At 44.7% G+C, this 21,880-nt stretch overlaps 1 protein-coding gene across 1 annotated transcript in view; it reads left to right on the top strand.

Annotated features, from left to right (window-relative positions):
* Positions 1-21,880, top strand: part of DDAH1 (dimethylarginine dimethylaminohydrolase 1) — a 187,022-nt gene that overhangs the window by 95,323 nt on the left and 69,819 nt on the right. Inside the window, exon 3 of the mRNA XM_088463705.1 lies at positions 20,717-20,790. Within this exon, the coding sequence (XP_088319831.1) occupies positions 20,717-20,790 (74 nt within the window). The remainder of the gene's footprint in view (positions 1-20,716; positions 20,791-21,880) is intronic.

Raw genomic sequence — 21,880 nt, 5'->3', positions numbered from 1 at the left:
TCTGTATATGGGAGACTGTGCTGAGTAATGTCATATGTGACACCTGTATATATGTGTGCTCCTGAGTCTGTATATAGGAGACTGCGCTGAGTAATGTGATACCTGTATATCTGTGTGCTCCTGAATCTGTATATGGGAAACTGTGCTGAGTAATGTGATATGTGACACCTGTATATCTGTGTGCTCCTGAGTCTGTATATGGGAGACTGCGCTGAGTAATGCGATATGTGACACCTGTATATCTGTGTGCTCCTGAGTCTGTATATGGGAGACTGCGCTGAGTAATGTGATATGTGACACCTGTATATCTGTGTGCTCCTGAGTCTGTATATGGGAGACTGCGCTGAGTAATGAGATATGTGACACCTGTATATCTGTGTGCTCCTGAGTCTGTATATAGGAGACTGCGATGAGTAATGTGATATGTGACACTTGTATATCTGTGTGCTCCTGAGTCTGTATATAGGAGACTGCGCTGAGTAATGTGATATGTGACACTTGTATATCTGTGTGCTCCTGAGTCTGTATATGGAGACTGCGCTGAGTAATGTGATAGGAGCACACAGATATACAGGTGTCACATATCACATTACTCAGCGCAGTCTCCTATATACAGACTCAGGAGCACACAGATATACAGGTGTCACATATCACATTACTCAGCACAGTCTCCTATATACAGACTCAGGAGCACACATATATACAGGTGTCACATATCACATTACTCAGCACAGTCTCCCATATACAGACTCAGGAGCACACAGATATACAGGTGTCACATATCACATTACTCAGCGCAGTCTCCCATATACAGACTCAGGAGCACACAGATATACAGGTGTCACATGAGTCTGTATATGGGAGACTGTGCTGAGTAATGTCATATGTGACACCTGTATATCTGTGTGCTCCTGAGTCTGTATATAGGAGACTGCGCTGAGTAATGTGATATGTGACACCTGTATATCTGTGTGCTCCTGAGTCTGTATATGGGAGACTGCGCTGAGTAATGTGATATGTGACACCTGTATATCTGTGTGCTCCTGAGTCTGTATATAGGAGACTGCGCTGAGTAATGTGATACCTGTATATCTGTGTGCTCCTGAATCTGTATATGGGAGACTGTGCTGAGTAATGTGATATGTGACACCTGTATATCTGTGTGCTCCTGAGTCTGTATATAGGAGACTGCGCTGAGTAATGTGATATGTGACACCTGTATATCTGTGTGCTCCTGAGTCTGTATATGGGAGACTGCGCTGAGTAATGTGATATGTGACACCTGTATATCTGTGTGCTCCTGAGTCTGTATATGGGAGACTGCGCTGAGTAATGTGATATGTGACACCTGTATATCTGTGTGCTCCTGAGTCTGTATATGGGAGACTGTGCTGAGTAATGTGACACCTGTATATCTGTGTGCTCCTGAGTGTGTATATGGGAGACTGCGCTGAGTAATGTGATATGTGACACCTGTATATCTGTGTGCTCCTGAGTCTGTATATGAGAGACTGCGCTGAGTAATGTGATATGTGACACCTGTATATCTGTGTGCTCCTGAGTCTGTATATAGGAGACTGCACTGAGTAATGTGATATGTGACACCTGTATATCTGTGTGCTCCTGAGTCTGTATATGGGAGACTGCGCTGAGTAATGTGATATGTGACACCTGTATATCTGTGTGCTCCTGAGTCTGTATATGAGAGACTGCACTGAGTAATGTGATGTGTGACACCTGTATATCTGTGTGCTCCTGAGTCTGTATATAGGAAACTGCGCTGAGTAATGTGATATGTAACACCTGTATATCTGTGTGCTCCTGAGTCTGTATATAGGAGACTGCGCTGAGTAATGTGATAAGTGACACCTGTATATCTGTGTGCTCCTGAGTCTGTATATAGGAGACTGTGCTGAGTAATGTGACACCTGTATATCTGTGTGCTCCTGAGTCTGTATATGGGAGACTGCGCTGAGTAATGTGATATGTGACACCTGTATATCTGTGTGCTCCTGAGTCTGTATATAGGAGACTGCTCTGAGTAATGTGATATGTGACCCCTTTATATCCGTGTGCTCCTGAGTCTGTATATGGGAGACTGCGCTGAGTAATGTGATATGTGACACCTGTATATCTGTGTGCTCCTGAGTCTGTATATGGAGACTGCGCTGAGTAATGTGATAAGTGACACCTGTATATCTGTGTGCTCCTGAGTCTGTATATGGGAGACTGCGCTGAGTAATGTGATATGTGACACCTGTATATCTGTGTGCTCCTGAGTCTGTATATGGGAGACTGTGCTGAGTAATGTGATATGTGACACCTGTATATATGTGTGCTCCTGAGTCTGTATATAGGAGACTGCGCTGAGTAATGTGATACCTGTATATCTGTGTGCTCCTGAATCTGTATATGGGAGACTGTGCTGAGTAATGTGATATGTGACACCTGTATATATGTGTGCTCCTGAGTCTGTATATAGGAGACTGCGCTGAGTAATGTAATACCTGTATATCTGTGTGCTCCTTAATCTGTATATGGGAGACTGTGCTGAGTAATGTGATATTTGACACCTGTATATCTGTGTGCTCCTGAGTCTGTATATAGGAGACTGCGCTGAGTAATGTGATATGTGACACCTGTATATCTGTGTGCTCCTGAGTCTGTATATGGGAGACTGCGCTGAGTAATGTGATATGTGACACCTGTATATCTGTGTGCTCCTGAGTCTGTATATAGGAGACTGCGCTGAGTAATGTGATATGTGACACCTGTATATCTGTGTGCTCCTGAGTCTGTATATGGGAGACTGCGCTGTGTAATGTGATATGTGACACCTGTATATCTGTGTGCTCCTGAGTCTGTATATGGGAGACTGTGCTGAGTAATGTGATACCTGTATATCTGTGTGTTCCTGAGTCTGTATATGAGAGACTGCGCTGAGTAATGTGATATGTGACACCAGTATATCTGTGTGCTCCTGAATCTGTTGATAGGAGACTGCGCTGAGTAATGTGATATGTGACACCTGTATATCTGTGTGCTCCTGAGTCTGTATATAGGAGACTGCGCTGAGTAATGTGATAAGTGACACCTGTATATCTGTGTGCTCCTGAGTCTGTATATGGGAGACTGCGCTGAGTAATGTGATATGTGACCCCTGTATATCTGTGTGCTCCTGAGTCTGTATATGGGAGACTGCGCTGAGTAATGTGCTATGTGACACCTGTATATCTGTGTGCTCCTGAGTCTGTATATAGGAGACTGTGCTGAGTAATGTCATATGTGACACCTGTATATATGTGTGCTCCTGAGTCTGTATATAGGAGACTGCGCTGAGTAATGTGATACCTGTATATCTGTGTGCTCCTGAATCTGTATATGGGAGACTGTGCTGAGTAATGTGATATGTGACACCTGTATATCTGTGTGCTCCTGAGTCTGTATATGGGAGACTGCGCTGAGTAATGCGATATGTGACACTTGTATATCTGTGTGCTCCTGAGTCTGTATATGGGAGACTGCGCTGAGTAATGCGATATGTAACACCTGTATATCTGTGTGCTCCTGAGTCTGTATATAGGAGACTGCGCTGAGTAATGTGATATGTGACATCTGTATATCTGTGTACTCCTGAGTCTGTATATGGGAGACTGCTCTGAGTAATGTGATATGTGACACCTGTATATCTGTGTGCTCCTGAGTCTGTATATGGGAGACTGCGCTGAGTAATGAGATATGTGACACCTGTATATCTGTGTGCTCCTGAGTCTGTATATAGGAGACTGCGATGAGTAATGTGATATGTGACACTTGTATATCTGTGTGCTCCTGAGTCTGTATATAGGAGACTGCGCTGAGTAATGTGATATGTGACACTTGTATATCTGTGTGCTCCTGAGTCTGTATATGGAGACTGCGCTGAGTAATGTGATAGGAGCACACAGATATACAGGTGTCACATATCACATTACTCAGCACAGTCTCCTATATACAGACTCAGGAGCACACATATATACAGGTGTCACATATCACATTACTCAGCACAGTCTCCCATATACAGACTCAGGAGCACACAGATATACAGGTGTCACATATCACATTACTCAGCACAGTCTCCTATATACAGACTCAGGAGCACACAGATATACAGGTGTCACATGAGTCTGTATATGGGAGACTGTGCTGAGTAATGTCATATGTGACACCTGTATATCTGTGTGCTCCTGAGTCTGTATATGGGAGACTGCGCTGAGTAATGTGATATGTGACACCTGTATATCTGTGTGCTCCTGAGTCTGTATATGGGAGACTGCGCTGAGTAATGTGATATGTGACACCTGTATATCTGTGTGCTCCTGAGTCTGTATATAGGAGACTGCGCTGAGTAATGTGATACCTGTATATCTGTGTGCTCCTGAATCTGTATATGGGAGACTGTGCTGAGTAATGTGATATGTGACACCTGTATATCTGTGTGCTCCTGAGTCTGTATATAGGAGACTGCGCTGAGTAATGTGATATGTGACACCTGTATATCTGTGTGCTCCTGAGTCTGTATATGGGAGACTGCGCTGAGTAATGTGATATGTGACACCTGTATATCTGTGTGCTCCTGAGTCTGTATATGGGAGACTGTGCTGAGTAATGTGATACCTGTATATCTGTGTGCTCCTGAGTCTGTATATGGGAGACTGCGCTGAGTAATGTGATATGTGACACCTGTATATCTGTGTGCTCCTGAGTCTGTATATATCAGACTGTGCTGAGTAATGTGACACCTGTATATCTGTGTGCTCCTGAGTGTGTATATGGGAGACTGCGCTGAGTAATGTGATATGTGACACCTGTATATCTGTGTGCTCCTGAGTCTGTATATGAGAGACTGCGCTGAGTAATGTGATATGTGACACCTGTATATCTGTGTGCTCCTGAGTCTGTATATAGGAGACTGCACTGAGTAATGTGATATGTGACACCTGTATATCTGTGTGCTCCTGAGTCTGTATATGGGAGACTGCGCTGAGTAATGTGATATGTGACACCTGTATATCTGTGTGCTCCTGAGTCTGTATATGAGAGACTGCACTGAGTAATGTGATGTGTGACACCTGTATATCTGTGTGCTCCTGAGTCTGTATATAGGAAACTGCGCTGAGTAATGTGATATGTAACACCTGTATATCTGTGTGCTCCTGAGTCTGTATATAGGAGACTGCGCTGAGTAATGTGATAAGTGACACCTGTATATCTGTGTGCTCCTGAGTCTGTATATAGGAGACTGTGCTGAGTAATGTGACACCTGTATATCTGTGTGCTCCTGAGTCTGTATATGGGAGACTGCGCTGAGTAATGTGATATGTGACACCTGTATATCTGTGTGCTCCTGAGTCTGTATATAGGAGACTGCTCTGAGTAATGTGATATGTGACCCCTTTATATCCGTGTGCTCCTGAGTCTGTATATGGGAGACTGCGCTGAGTAATGTGATATGTGACACCTGTATATCTGTGTGCTCCTGAGTCTGTATATGGAGACTGCGCTGAGTAATGTGATAAGTGACACCTGTATATCTGTGTGCTCCTGAGTCTGTATATGGGAGACTGCGCTGAGTAATGTGATATGTGACACCTGTATATCTGTGTGCTCCTGAGTCTGTATATGGGAGACTGTGCTGAGTAATGTGATATGTGACACCTGTATATATGTGTGCTCCTGAGTCTGTATATAGGAGACTGCGCTGAGTAATGTGATACCTGTATATCTGTGTGCTCCTGAATCTGTATATGGGAGACTGTGCTGAGTAATGTGATATGTGACACCTGTATATATGTGTGCTCCTGAGTCTGTATATAGGAGACTGCGCTGAGTAATGTAATACCTGTATATCTGTGTGCTCCTTAATCTGTATATGGGAGACTGTGCTGAGTAATGTGATATGTGACACCTGTATATCTGTGTGCTCCTGAGTCTGTATATAGGAGACTGCGCTGAGTAATGTGATATGTGACACCTGTATATCTGTGTGCTCCTGAGTCTGTATATGGGAGACTGCGCTGAGTAATGTGATATGTGACACCTGTATATCTGTGTGCTCCTGAGTCTGTATATAGGAGACTGCGCTGAGTAATGTGATATGTGACACCTGTATATCTGTGTGCTCCTGAGTCTGTATATGGGAGACTGCGCTGTGTAATGTGATATGTGACACCTGTATATCTGTGTGCTCCTGAGTCTGTATATGGGAGACTGTGCTGAGTAATGTGATACCTGTATATCTGTGTGTTCCTGAGTCTGTATATGAGAGACTGCGCTGAGTAATGTGATATGTGACACCAGTATATCTGTGTGCTCCTGAATCTGTTGATAGGAGACTGCGCTGAGTAATGTGATATGTGACACCTGTATATCTGTGTGCTCCTGAGTCTGTATATAGGAGACTGCGCTGAGTAATGTGATAAGTGACACCTGTATATCTGTGTGCTCCTGAGTCTGTATATGGGAGACTGCGCTGAGTAATGTGATATGTGACCCCTGTATATCTGTGTGCTCCTGAGTCTGTATATGGGAGACTGCGCTGAGTAATGTGCTATGTGACACCTGTATATCTGTGTGCTCCTGAGTCTGTATATGGGAGACTGCGCTGAGTAATGTGATATGTGACACCTGTATATCTGTGTGCTCCTCAGTCTGTATATAGGAGACTGCGCTGAGTAATGTGACACCTGTATATCTGTGTGCTCCTGAGTCTGTATATGGGAGACTGCGCTGAGTAATGTGATATGTGACCCCTGTATATCTGTGTGCTCCTGAGTCTGTATATGGGAGACTGCGCTGAGTAATGTGCTATGTGACACCTGTATATCTGTGTGCTCCTGAGTCTGTATATGGGAGACTGCGCTGAGTAATGTGATATGTGACACCTGTATATCTGTGTGCTCCTCAGTCTGTATATAGGAGACTGCGCTGAGTAATGTGATATGTGACACCTGTATATCTGTGTGCTCCTGAGTCTGTATATGGAGACTGCGCTGAGTAATGTGATAAGTGACACCTGTATATCTGTGTGCTCCTGAGTCTGTATATGGAGACTGCGCTGAGTAATGTGATATGTGACACCTGTATATCTGTGTGCTCCTGAGTCTGTATATGGAGACTGCGCTGAGTAATGTGATATGTGACACCTGTATATCTGTGTGCTCCTGAGTCTGTATATGGGAGACTGCCCTGAGTAATGTGATATGTGACACCTGTATATCTGTGTGCTCCTGAGTCTGTATATAGGAGACTGCGCTGAGTAATGTGATATGTGACACCTGTATATCTGTGTGCTCCTGGGTCTGTATATGGGAGACTGCGCTGAGTAATGTGATATGTGACACCTGTATATATGTGTGCTCCTGAGTCTGTATATGGGAGACTGCGCTGAGTAATGTGATATGTGACACCTGTATATCGGTGTGCTCCTGAGTCTGTATATAGGAGACTGTGCTGAGTAATGTGATAAGTGACACCTGTATATATGTGTGCTCCTGAGTCTGTATATAGGAGACTGCGCTGAGTAATGTGATACCTGTATATCTGTGTACTCCTGAGTCTGTATATAGGAGACTGCGCTGAGTAATGTGATGTGTGACACCTGTATATCTGTGTGCTCCTGAGTCTGTATATAGGAGACTGCGCTGAGTAATGTGATATGTGACACCTGTATATCTGTGTGCTCCTGAGTCTGTATATGGGAGACTGCGCTGAGTAATGTGATATGTGACACCTGTATATCGGTGTCACATGAGTCTGTATATAGGAGACTGTGCTGAGTAATGTGATAAGTGACACCTGTATATATGTGTGCTCCTGAGTCTGTATATAGGAGACTGTGCTGAGTAATTTGACACCTGTATATATGTGTGCTCCTGAGTCTGTATATAGGAGACTGTGCTGAGTAATGTGATATGTGACACCTGTATATCTGTGTGCTCCTGAATCTGTTTATAGGAGACTGCGCTGAGTAATGTGACACCTGTATATATGTGTGCTCCTGAGTCTGTATATGGGAGACTGTGCTGAGTAATGTGATATGTGACACCTGTATATCTGTGTGCTCCTGAGTCTGTATATGGGAGACTGCGCTGAGTAATGTGATATGTGACACCTGTATATCTGTGTGCTCCTGAGTCTGTATATAGGAGACTGCGCTGAGTAATGTGATATGTGACACCTGTATATCTGTGTGCTCCTGAGTCTGTATATGGGAGACTGCGCTGAGTAATGTGATATGTGACACCTGTATATCTGTGTGCTCCTGAGTCTGTATATAGGAGACTGCTCTGATTAATGTGATATGTGACCCCTTTATATCTGTGTGCTCCTGAGTCTGTATATGGGAGACTGCGCTGAGTAATGTGATATGTGACCCCTGTATATCTGTGTGCTCCTGAGTCTGTATATGGGAGACTGCGCTGAGTAATGTGCTATGTGACACCTGTATATCTGTGTGCTCCTGAGTCTGTATATGGGAGACTGCGCTGAGTAATGTGATATGTGACACCTGTATATCTGTGTGCTCCTCAGTCTGTATATGGGAGACTGCGCTGAGTAATGTGATATGTGACACCTGTATATCTGTGTGCTCCTGATTCTGTATATAGGAGACTGCGCTGAGTAATGTGATATGTGACACCTGTATATCTGTGTGCTCCTCAGTCTGTATATAGGAGACTGCGCTGAGTAATGTGATATGTGACACCTGTATATCTGTGTGCTCCTGAGTCTGTATATGGAGACTGCGCTGAGTAATGTGATAAGTGACACCTGTATATCTGTGTGCTCCTCAGTCTGTATATAGGAGACTGCGCTGAGTAATGTGATATGTGACACCTGTATATCTGTGTGCTCCTGAATCTGTATATGGGAGACTGTGCTGAGTAATGTGATATGTGACACCTGTATATCTGTGTGCTCCTGAGTCTGTATATGGGAGACTGCGCTGAGTAATGTGATATGTGACACCTGTATATCTGTGTGCTCCTGAGTCTGTATATGGGAGACTGCGCTGAGTAATGTGATATGTGAAAACCTGTATATCTGTGTGCTCCTGAGTCTGTATATGGGAGACTGCGCTGAGTAATGTGATATGTGACACCTGTATATCTGTGTGCTCCTGAGTCTGTATATAGGAGACAGCGCTGAGTAATGTGATATGTGACACCTGTATATCTGTGTGCTCCTGAGTCTGTATATAGGAGACTGTGCTGAGTAATGTGATAAGTGACACCTGTATATATGTGTGCTCCTGAGTCTGTATATAGGAGACTGTGCTGAGTAATGTGACACCTGTATATCTGTGTGCTCCTGAGTCTGTATATAGGAGACTGTGCTGAGTAATGTGATATGTGACACCTGTATATCTGTGTGCTCCTGAGTCTGTATATAGGAGACTGCGCTGAGTAATGTGATAAGTGACACCTGTATATCTGTGTGCTCCTGAGTCTGTATATAGGAGACTGCGCTGAGTAATGTGATATGTGACACCTGTATATCTGTGTGCTCCTGAGTCTGTATATAGGAGACTGCGCTGAGTAATGTGATGTGTGACACCTGTATATCTGTGTGCTCCTGAGTCTGTATATTGGAGACTGCGCTGAGTAATGTGATATGTGACAACCTGTATATCTGTGTGTTCCTGAGTCTGTATATGAGAGACTGCGCTGAGTAATGTGATATGTGACACCAGTATATCTGTGTGCTCCTGAATCTGTTGATAGGAGACTGCGCTGAGTAATGTGATATGTGACCCCTGTATATCTGTGTGCTCCTGAGTCTGTATATGGGAGACTGGCTGAGTAATGTGATATGTGACACCTGTATATCTGTGTGCTCCTGAGTCTGTATATGGGAGACTGCGCTGAGTAATGTGATATGTGACACCTGTATATCTGTGTGCTCCTGAGTCTGTATATTGGAGACTGCGCTGAGTAATGTGACACCTGTATATCTGTGTGCTCCTGAGTCTGTATATAGGAGACTGCGCTGAGTAATGTGATATGTGACACCTGTATATCTGTGTGCTCCTGAGTCTGTATATAGGAGACTGCGCTGAGTAATGTGATATGTGACACCTGTATATCTGTGTGCTCCTGAGTCTGTATATGGGAGACTGCGCTGAGTAATGTGATATGTGACACCTGTATATCTGTGTGCTCCTGAGTCTGTATATGAGAGACTGCACTGAGTAATGTGATGTGTGACACCTGTATATCTGTGTGCTCCTGAGTCTGTATATAGGAAACTGCGCTGAGTAATGTGATATGTGACACCTGTATATATGTGCGCTCCTGAGTCTGTATATGGGAGACTGCGCTGAGTAATGTGATATGTGACACCTGTATATCTGTGTGCTCCTGAGTCTGTATATGGGAGACTGTGCTGAGTAATGTGATACCTGTATATCTGTGTGCTCCTGAGTCTGTATATGGGAGACTGCGCTGAGTAATGTGATATGTGACACCTGTATATCTGTGTGCTCCTGAGTCTGTATATGGGAGACTGTGCTGAGTAATGTGACACCTGTATATCTGTGTGCTCCTGAGTGTGTATATGGGAGACTGCGCTGAGTAATGTGATATGTGACACCTGTATATCTGTGTGCTCCTGAGTCTGTATATGAGAGACTGCGCTGAGTAATGTGATATGTGACACCTGTATATCTGTGTGTTCCTGAGTCTGTATATGAGAGACTGCGCTGAGTAATGTGATATGTGACACCAGTATATCTGTGTGCTCCTGAATCTGTTGATAGGAGACTGCGCTGAGTAATGTGATATGTGACACCTGTATATCTGTGTGCTCCTGAGTTTGTATATGGGAGATTGCGCTGAGTAATGTGATATGTGAAAACCTGTATATCTGTGTGCTCCTGAGTCTGTATATGGGAGACTGCGCTGAGTAATGTGATATGTGACACCTGTATATCTGTGTACTCCTGAGTCTGTATATGGGAGACTGCGCTGAGTAATGTGATGTGTGACACCTGTATATCTGTGTGCTCCTGAGTCTGTATATGGGAGACTGCGCTGAGTAATGTGATATGTGACACCTGTATATCTGTGTACTCCTGAGTCTGTATATGGGAGACTGCGCTGAGCAATGTGATATGTGACACCTGTATATCTGTGTGCTCCTGAGTCTGTATATAGGAGACTGCGCTGAGTAATGTGATAAGTGACACCTGTATATCTGTGTGCTCCTGAGTCTGTATATAGGAGACTGTGCTGAGTAATGTGACACCTGTATATATGTGTGCTCCTGAGTCTGTATATAGGAGACTGTGCTGAGTAATGTGATATGTGACACCTGTATATCTGTGTGCTCCTGGGTCTGTATATGTGAGACTGCGCTGAGTAATGTGATATGTGACACCTGTATATCTGTGTGCTCCTGAGTCTGTATATGGGAGACTGCGCTGAGTAATGTAATATGTGACACCTGTATATCTGTGTGCTCCTGAGTCTGTATATAGGAGACTGCTCTGAGTAATGTGATATGTGACCCCTTTATATCCGTGTGCTCCTGAGTCTGTATATGGGAGACTGCGCTGAGTAATGTGATATGTGACCCCTGTATATCTGTGTGCTCCTGAGTCTGTATATAGGAGACTGCGCTGAGTAATGTGCTATGTGACACCTGTATATCTGTGTGCTCCTGAGTCTGTATATGGGAGACTGCGCTGAGTAATGTGATATGTGATACCTGTATATCTGTGTACTCCTGAGTCTGTATATAGGAGACTGCGCTGAGTAATGTGATATGTGACACCTGTATATCTGTGTGCTCCTGAGTCTGTATATGGAGACTGCGCTGAGTAATGTGATAAGTGACACCTGTATATCTGTGTGCTCCTGAGTCTGTATATAGGAGACTGCGCTGAGTAATGTGATACCTGTATATCGGTGTGCTCCTGAATCTGTATATGGGAGACTGTGCTGAGTAATGTGATATGTGACACCTGTATATATGTGTGCTCCTGAGTCTGTATATAGGAGACTGCGCTGAGTAATGTAATACCTGTATATCTGTGTGCTCCTTAATCTGTATATGGGAGACTGTGCTGAGTAATGTGATATGTGACACCTGTATATCTGTGTGCTCCTGAGTCTGTATATAGGAGACTGCGCTGAGTAATGTGATATGTGACACCTGTATATCTGTGTGCTCCTGAGTCTGTATATGGGAGACTGCGCTGAGTAATGTGATATGTGACACCTGTATATCTGTGTGCTCCTGAGTCTGTATATGGGAGACTGCGCTGTGTAATGTGATATGTGACACCTGTATATCTGTGTGCTCCTGGGTCTGTATATGGGAGACTGCGCTGAGTAATGTGATATGTGAAAACCTGTATATCTGTGTGCTCCTGAGTCTGTATATAGGAGACTGCTCTGATTAATGTGATATGTGACCCCTTTATATCTGTGTGCTCCTGAGTCTGTATATGGGAGACTGCGCTGAGTAATGTGATATGTGACCCCTGTATATCTGTGTGCTCCTGAGTCTGTATATGGGAGACTGCGCTGAGTAATGTGCTATGTGACACCTGTATATCTGTGTGCTCCTGAGTCTGTATATGGGAGACTGCGCTGAGTAATGTGATATGTGACACCTGTATATCTGTGTGCTCCTCAGTCTGTATATAGGAGACTGCGCTGAGTAATGTGATATGTGACACCTGTATATCTGTGTGCTCCTGAGTCTGTATATAGGAGACTGCGCTGAGTAATGTGATATGTGACACCTGTATAACTGTGTGCTCCTGAGTCTGTATATGGGAGACTGCGCTGAGTAATGTGATATGTGACACCTGTATATCTGTGTGCTCCTGAGTCTGTATATGGGAGACTGCGCTGAGTAATGTGATATGTGAAAACCTGTATATCTGTGTGCTCCTGAGTCTGTATATGGGAGACTGCGCTGAGTAATGTGATATGTGACACCTGTATATCTGTGTGCTCCTGAGTCTGTATATAGGAGACAGCGCTGAGTAATGTGATATGTGACACCTGTATATCTGTGTGCTCCTGAGTCTGTATATAGGAGACTGTGCTGAGTAATGTGATAAGTGACACCTGTATATATGTGTGCTCCTGAGTCTGTATATAGGAGACTGTGCTGAGTAATGTGACACCTGTATATATGTGTGCTCCTGAGTCTGTATATAGGAGACTGTGCTGAGTAATGTGATATGTGACACCTGTATATCTGTGTGCTCCTGAATCTGTTTATAGGAGACTGCGCTGAGTAATGTGACACCTGTATATATGTGTGCTCCTGAGTCTGTATATAGGAGACTGCGTTGAGTAATGTGATAAGTGACACCTGTATATCTGTGTGCTCCTGAGTCTGTATATAGGAGACTGCGCTGAGTAATGTGATAAGTGACACCTGTATATCTGTGTGCTCCTGAGTCTGTATATAGGAGACTGCGCTGAGTAATGTGATATGTGACACCTGTATATCTTTGTGCTCCTGAGTCTGTATATAAGAGACTGCGCTGAGTAATGTGATATGTGACACCTGTATATCTGTGTGCTCCTGAGTCTGTATATAGGAAACTGCGCTGAGTAATGTGATATGTGACACCTGTATATATGTGCGCTCCTGAGTCTGTATATGGGAGACTGCGCTGAGTAATGTGATATGTGACACCTGTATATCTGTGTGCTCCTGAGTCTGTATATGGGAGACTGTGCTGAGTAATGTGATACCTGTATATCTGTGTGCTCCTGAGTCTGTATATGGGAGACTGCGCTGAGTAATGTGATATGTGACACCTGTATATCTGTGTGCTCCTGAGTCTGTATATGGGAGACTGTGCTGAGTAATGTGACACCTGTATATCTGTGTGCTCCTGAGTGTGTATATGGGAGACTGCGCTGAGTAATGTGATATGTGACACCTGTATATCTGTGTGCTCCTGAGTCTGTATATGAGAGACTGCGCTGAGTAATGTGATATGTGACACCTGTATATCTGTGTGCTCCTGAGTCTGTATATAGGAGACTGCACTGAGTAATGTGATATGTGACACCTGTATATCTGTGTGCTCCTGAGTCTGTATATGGGAGACTGCGCTGAGTAATGTGATATGTGACACCTGTATATCTGTGTGCTCCTGAGTCTGTATATAGGAGACTGCGCTGAGTAATGTGATAAGTGACACCTGTATATCTGTGTGCTCCTGAGTCTGTATATAGGAGACTGCGCTGAGTAATGTGATATGTGACACCTGTATATCTGTGTGCTCCTGAGTCTGTATATGGAGACTGCGCTGAGTAATGTGATAAGTGACACCTGTATATCTGTGTGCTCCTGAGTCTGTATATGGGAGACTGCGCTGAGTAATGTGATATGTGACACCTGTATATCTGTGTGCTCCTGAGTCTGTATATGGGAGACTGTGCTGAGTAATGTGATATGTGACACCTGTATATATGTGTGCTCCTGAGTCTGTATATAGGAGACTGCGCTGAGTAATGTAATACCTGTATATCTGTGTGCTCCTGAATCTGTATATGGGAGACTGTGCTGAGTAATGTGATATGTGACACCTGTATATATGTGTGCTCCTGAGTCTGTATATAGGAGACTGTGCTGAGTAATGTGATAAGTGACACCTGTATATATGTGTGCTCCTGAGTCTGTATATAGGAGACTGTGCTGAGTAATGTGACACCTGTATATATGTGTGCTCCTGAGTCTGTATATAGGAGACTGTGCTGAGTAATGTGATATGTGACACCTGTATATCTGTGTGCTCCTGAATCTGTTTATAGGAGACTGCGCTGAGTAATGTGACACCTGTATATATGTGTGCTCCTGAGTCTGTATATAGGAGACTGCGCTGAGTAATGTGATATGTGACACCTGTATATCTGTGTGTTCCTGAGTCTGTATATGAGAGACTGCGCTGAGTAATGTGATATGTGACACCAGTATATCTGTGTGCTCCTGAATCTGTTGATAGGAGACTGCGCTGAGTAATGTGATATGTGACCCCTGTATATCTGTGTGCTCCTGAGTCTGTATATGGGAGACTGGCTGAGTAATGTGATATGTGACACCTGTATATCTGTGTGCTCCTGAGTCTGTATATTGGAGACTGCGCTGAGTAATGTGACACCTGTATATCTGTGTGCTCCTGAGTCTGTATATAGGAGACTGCGCTGAGTAATGTGATATGTGACACCTGTATATCTGTGTGCTCCTGAGCCTGTATATAGGAGACTGTGCTGAGTAATGTGACACCTGTATATATGTGTGCTCCTGAGCCTGTATATAGGAGACTGTGCTGAGTAATGTGACACTTGTATATCTGTGTGCTCCTGAGTCTGTATATAGGAGACTGCGCTGAGTAATGTGATAAGTGACACCTGTATATCTGTGTGCTCCTGAGTCTGTATATAGGAGACTGCGCTGAGTAATGTGATAGGTGACACCTGTATATCTGTGTGCTCCTGAGTCTGTATATAGGAGACTGCGCTGAGTAATGTGATATGTGACACCTGTATATCTGTGTGCTCCTCAGTCTCTATATGGGAGACTGCGCTGAGTAATGTGCTATGTGACACCTGTATATCTGTGTGCTCCTGAGTCTGTATATAGGAGACTGCGCTGAGTAATGTGATGTGTGACACCTGTATATCTGTGTGCTCCTGAGTCTGTATATTGGAGACTGCGCTGAGTAATGTGATATGTGACACCTGTATATCTGTGTGTTCCTGAGTCTGTATATGAGAGACTGCGCTGAGTAATGTGATATGTGACACCAGTATATCTGTGTGCTCCTGAATCTGTTGATAGGAGACTGCGCTGAGTAATGTGATATGTGACCCCTGTATATCTGTGTGCTCCTGAGTCTGTATATGGGAGACTGGCTGAGTAATGTGATGTGTGACACCTGTATATCTGTGTGCTCCTGAGTCTGTATATAGGAGACTGCGCTGAGTAATGTGATATGTGACACCTGTATATCTGTGTGCTCTTGAGCCTGTATATAGGAGACTGTGCTGAGTAATGTGACACCTGTATATATGTGTGCTCCTGAGCCTGTATATAGGAGACTGTGCTGAGTAATGTGACACCTGTATATGTGTGTGCTCCTGAGTCTGTATATAGGAGACTGCGCTGAGTAATGTGATAAGTGACACCTGTATATCTGTGTGCTCCTGAGTCTGTATATAGGAGACTGCGCTGAGTAATGTGAAAAGTGACACCTGTATATCTGTGTGCTCCTGAGTCTGTATATGGGAGACTGCGCTGAGTAATGTGATATGTGACACCTGTATATCTGTGTGCTCCTGAGTCTGTATATGGGAGACTGCGCTGAGTAATGTGATATGTGACACCTGTATATCTGTGTGCTCCTGAGTCTGTATATGGGAGACTGCGCTGAGTAATGTGATATGTGACACCTGTATATCTGTGTGCTCCTGAGTCTGTATATAGGAGACTGCGCTGAGTAATGTGATATGTGACACCTGTATATCTGTGTGCTCCTGAGTCTGTATATGGGAGACAGCGCTGAGTAATGTGATATGTGACACCTGTATATCTGTGTGCTCCTGAGTCTGTATATAGGAGACTGCGCTGAGTAATGTGATATGTGACACCTGTATATCTGTGTGCTCCTGAGTCTGTATATAGGAGACTGCGCTGAGTAATGTGATATGTGACACCTGTATATCTGTGTGCTCCTGAGACTGTATATTGGAGACTGTGCTGAGTAATGTGATATGTGACACCTGTATATCTGTGTGCTCCTGAGTCTGTATATGGGAGACTGCGCTGAGCAATGTGATATTTGACACCTGTATATCTGTGTGCTCCTGAGTCTGTATATGGGAGACTGTGCTGAGTAATGTGATATGTGACACCTGTATTTCTGTGTGCTCCTGAGTCTGTATATGGGAGACTGTGCTGAGTAATGTGATATGTGACACCTGTATATCTGTGTGCTCCTGAGTCTGTATATAGGAGACTGTGCTGAGTAATGTGATATGTGACACCTGTATATCTGTGTGCTCCTGAGTCTGTATATAGGAGACTGCGCTGAGTAATGTGAAAAGTGACACCTGTATATCTGTGTGCTCCTGAGTCTGTATATGGGAGACTGTGCTGAGTAATGTGATATGTGACCCCTGTATATCTGTGTGCTCCTGAGTCTGTATATGGGAGACTGTGCTGAGTAATGTGATATGTGACACCTTTCTATCTGTGTGCTCCTGAGTCTGTATATAGGAGACTGTGCTGAGTAATGTGATATGTGACACCTGTATATCTGTGTGCTCCTGAGTCTGTATATAGGAGACTGCGCTGAGTAATGTGATATGTGACACCTGTATATCTGTGTGCTCCTGAGTCTGTATATAGGAGACTGTGCTGAGTAATGTGATATGTGACACCTGTATATCTGTGTGCTCCTGAGTCTGTATATAGGAGACTGCGCTGAGTAATGTGATATGTGACACCTGTATATCTGTGTGCTCCTGAGTCTGTATATGGGAGACTGCGCTGAGTAATGTGATATGTGACACCTTTCTATCTGTGTGCTCCTGAGTCTGTATATAGGAGACTGCGCTGAGTAATGTGATATGTGACACCTGTATATCTGTGTGCTCCTGAGTCTGTATATGGGAGACTGTGCTGAGTAATGTGATATGTGACACCTTTCTATCTGTGTGCTCCTGAGTCTGTATATAGGAGACTGCGCTGAGTAATGTGATAAGTGACACCTGTATATCTGTGTGCTCCTGAGTCTGTATATAGGAGACTGCGCTGAGTAATGTGAAAAGTGACACCTGTATATCTGTGTGCTCCTGAGTCTGTATATAGGAGACTGTGCTGAGTAATGTGATATGTGACACATGTATATCTGTGTGCTCCTGATTCTGTAAGTGGGAGACTGTATACAGTTAATATACAGTATTGCAGTATACAGTCCTACATTACCTGGTAACAGTGTGTGTGCAGTACACACTCCTACATTACCTGGTAACAGTGTGTGTGCAGTACACACTCCTACATTACCTGGTAACAGTGTGTGTGTGCAGTATACAGTCCTACATTTCCTGGTAACAGTGTGTGCAGTATACAGTCCTACATTACCTGGTAACAGTGTGTGCAGTATACAGTCCTACATTACCTGGTAACAGTGTGTGCAGTATACAGTCCTACATTACCTGGTAACAGTATGTGCAGTATACAGTCCTACATTACCTGGTAACAGTGTGTGCAGTATACAGTCCTACATTACCTGGTAACAGTGTGTGCAGTATACAGTCCTACATTACCTGGTAACAGTGTGTGCAGTATACAGTCCTACATTACCTGGTAACAGTATGTGCAGTATACAGTCCTACATTACCTGGTAACAGTGTGTGCAGTATACAGTCCTACATTACCTGGTAACAGTGTGTGCAGTACACAGTCCTACATTACCTGGTAACAATGTTTGCAGTATACAGTCCTACATTACCTGGTAACAGTGTGTGCAGTATACAGTCCTACATTACCTGGTAACAGTGTGTGCAGTATACAGTCCTACATTACCTGGTAACAGTGTGTGCAGTACACAGTCCTACATTACCTGGTAACAGTGTGTGCAGTACACAGTCCTACATTACCTGGTAACAGTGTGTGCAGTACACAGTCCTACATTACCTGGTAACAGTGTGTGCTTTACCTGGTAACAGTGTGTGCAGTATGCAGTCCTACATTACCTGGTAACAGTGTGTGCAGTATGCAGTCCTACATTACCTGGTAGCAGTGTGTGCAGTATACAGTCCTACATTACCTGGTAACAGTGTGTGCAGTATACAGTCCTACATTACCTGGTAACAGTGTGTGCAGTATACAGTCCTACATTACCTGGTAACAGTGTGTGCAGTATACAGTCCTACATTACCTGGTAGCAGTGTGTGCAGTATACAGTCCTACATTACCTGGTAACAGTCTGTGCAGTATACAGTGCTTCATTACCTGGTAAGTGTGTGTGCAGTATACAGTCCTACATTACCTGGTAACAGTGTGTGCAGTATACAGTCCTACATTACCTGGTAACAGTGTGTGCAGTATACAGTCCTACATTCCCCTTTAACAGTGTGTGCAGTATGCAGTCCTACATTACCTGGTAACAGTGTGTGCAGTATGCAGTCCTACATTACCTGGTAACAGTGTGTGCAGTATACAGTCCTACATTACCTGGTAACAGTGTGTGCAGTACACAGTCCTACATTACCTGGTAACAGTGTGTGCTTTACCTGGTAACAGTGTGTGCAGTATGCAGTCCTACATTACCTGGTAACAGTGTGTGCAGTATGCAGTCCTACATTACCTGGTAGCAGTGTGTGCAGTATACAGTCCTACATTACCTGGTAACAGTGTGTGCAGTATGCAGTCCTACATTACCTGGTAACAGTGTGTGCAGTATGCAGTCCTACATTACCTGGTAACAGTGTGTGCAGTATACAGTCCTACATTACCTGGTAACAGTGTGTGCAGTACACAGTCCTACATTACCTGGTAACAGTGTGTGCTTTACCTGGTAACAGTGTGTGCAGTATACAGTCCTACATTACCTGGTAACAGTGTGTGCAGTATACAGTCCTACATTACCTGGTAACAGTGTGTGCAGTATACAGTCCTACATTACCTGGTAACAGTGTGTGCAGTATACAGTGCTTCATTACCTGGTAAGTGTGTGTGCAGTATACAGTCCTACATTACCTGGTAACAGTGTGTGCAGTATACAGTCCTACATTACCTGGTAACAGTGTGTGCAGTATACAGTCCTACATTACCTGGTAACAGTGTGTGCAGTATGCAGTCCTACATTACCTGGTAACAGTGTGTGCAGTATACAGTCCTACATTACCTGGTAACAGTGTGTGCAGTATACAGTCCTACATTACCTGGTAACAGTGTGTGCAGTATACAGTCCTACATTACCTGGTAACAGTGTGTGCAGTATACAGTCCTACATTACCTGGTAACAGTGTGTGCATTATACAGTCCTACATTACCTGGTAACAGTGTGTGTGTGCAGTATACAGTCCTACATTACCTGGTAACAGTGTGTGCAGTATGCAGTCCTACATTACCTGGTAACAGTGTGTGCAGTATGCAGTCCTACATTACCTGGTAACAGTGTGTGCATTATACAGTCCTACATTACCTGGTAACAGTGTGTGCAGTACACAGTCCTACATTACCTAGCAGCAGTTTCTCAATAGTTTAAACATAAAATAACTTTGGGAATCAGTGCTGCTGAAAATCTTGTGCAAACGAATGAGTTTGCATCCATCCTCTGTACTGGCCTTAGCGCTCACTTTTTGCACAAGCGCTGATGGCTCTGACAAACAGGCGATACCACTGAAATAGGTGAAACTTTGACGTGATAAGTGGTATTTTAGTCTTCAAAAAGGTCATTTTTCTCATTATATTGATTATGCCCCATTGGTCCAAGAGAAGCTTTTTTTTATTTAAGACATCAATGCATGATAAACATATAATCTTCCACCAGGTGGCGCCACCGAGTGTATAGGACTCTAACAGAGCGAGCGCTATAAATGAATGTAAGCATGAAGAGTGTTATCTGGACATTATCATGCAGTGAGAATATTTGTTAATAATACAGTGAATTTTCTCTTTGCTCATTTTTCAGGACGAGAGTTCTTTGTGGGTTTATCAAAAAGAACTAACCAGCGGGGTGCAGAGATTTTAGCTGACACTTTTAAGGTTTGTAATATGAGACATTTTTTATTTTGGATGTGGAAAGATACAATACAGGACGTTTTCTAGAGGGCTGACTTCCTGTGCTGCGGAGGGCTGACTTCCTGTGCTGCAGAGGGCTGACTTCCTGTGCTGCGGAGGGCTGACTTCCTGTGCTGCGGAGGGCAGTATGACTTCCTGTGCTGCGGAGGGCAGTATGACTTCCTGTGCTGCGGAGGGCAGTATGACTTCCTGTGCTGCGGAGGGCAGTATGACTCCCTGTGCTGCGGAGGGCAGTATGACTCCCTGTGCTGCAGAGGGCAGTATGACTCCCTGTGCTGCAGAGGGCAGTATGACTCCCTGTGCTGCAGAGGGCTGACTCCCTGTGCTGCGGAGGGCTGACTTCCTGTGCTGCGGAGGGCTGACTTCCTGTGCTGCGGAGGGCTGACTTCCTGTGCTGCGGAGGGCTGACTTCCTGTGCTGCGGAGGGCTGACTTCCTGTGCTGCGGAGGGCTGACTTCCTGTGCTATGGATGTCAGTCTGACTTCCTGGGCTGTGGAGGGCTGACTTCCTGTGCTGTGGAGGGCTGACTTCCTGTGCTGTGGAGGGCTGACTTCCTGTGCTGCGGAGGGCTGACTTCCTGTGCTGCGGAGGGCTGACTTCCTGTGGTATGGATGTCAGTCTGACTTCCTGTGTTGTGCAGGGCTGACTTCCTGTGCTGCGGAGGGCTGACTTCCTGTGCTGCGGAGGGCTGACTTCCTGTGCTGCGGAGGGCTGACTTCCTGTGCTGCGGAGGGCTGACTTCCTGTGCTGCGGAGGGCAGTATGACTTCCTGTGCTGCGGAGGGCAGTATGACTCCCTGTGCTGCAGAGGGCAGTATGACTCCCTGTGCTGCGGAGGGCTGACTCCCTGTGCTGCGGAGGGCTGACTCCCTGTGCTGCGGAGGGCTGACTTCCTGTGCTGCGGAGGGCTGACTTCCTGTGGTATGGATGTCAGTCTGACTTCCTGTGTTGTGCAGGGCTGACTTCCTGTGCTGCGGAGGGCTGACTTCCTGTGCTGCGGAGGGCTGACTTCCTGTGCTGCGGAGGGCTGACTTCCTGTGCTGCGGAGGGCAGTA

This window comes from Taudactylus pleione, unplaced genomic scaffold, assembly GCF_031769625.1.
Source record: "Taudactylus pleione unplaced genomic scaffold, aTauple2 ptg001431l, whole genome shotgun sequence".
NCBI classification, from domain to species: domain Eukaryota; kingdom Metazoa; phylum Chordata; class Amphibia; order Anura; family Myobatrachidae; genus Taudactylus; species Taudactylus pleione.
Note: the sequence above shows the minus strand (reverse complement) of the source record. Positions and strands in the feature narration are given on the sequence as shown.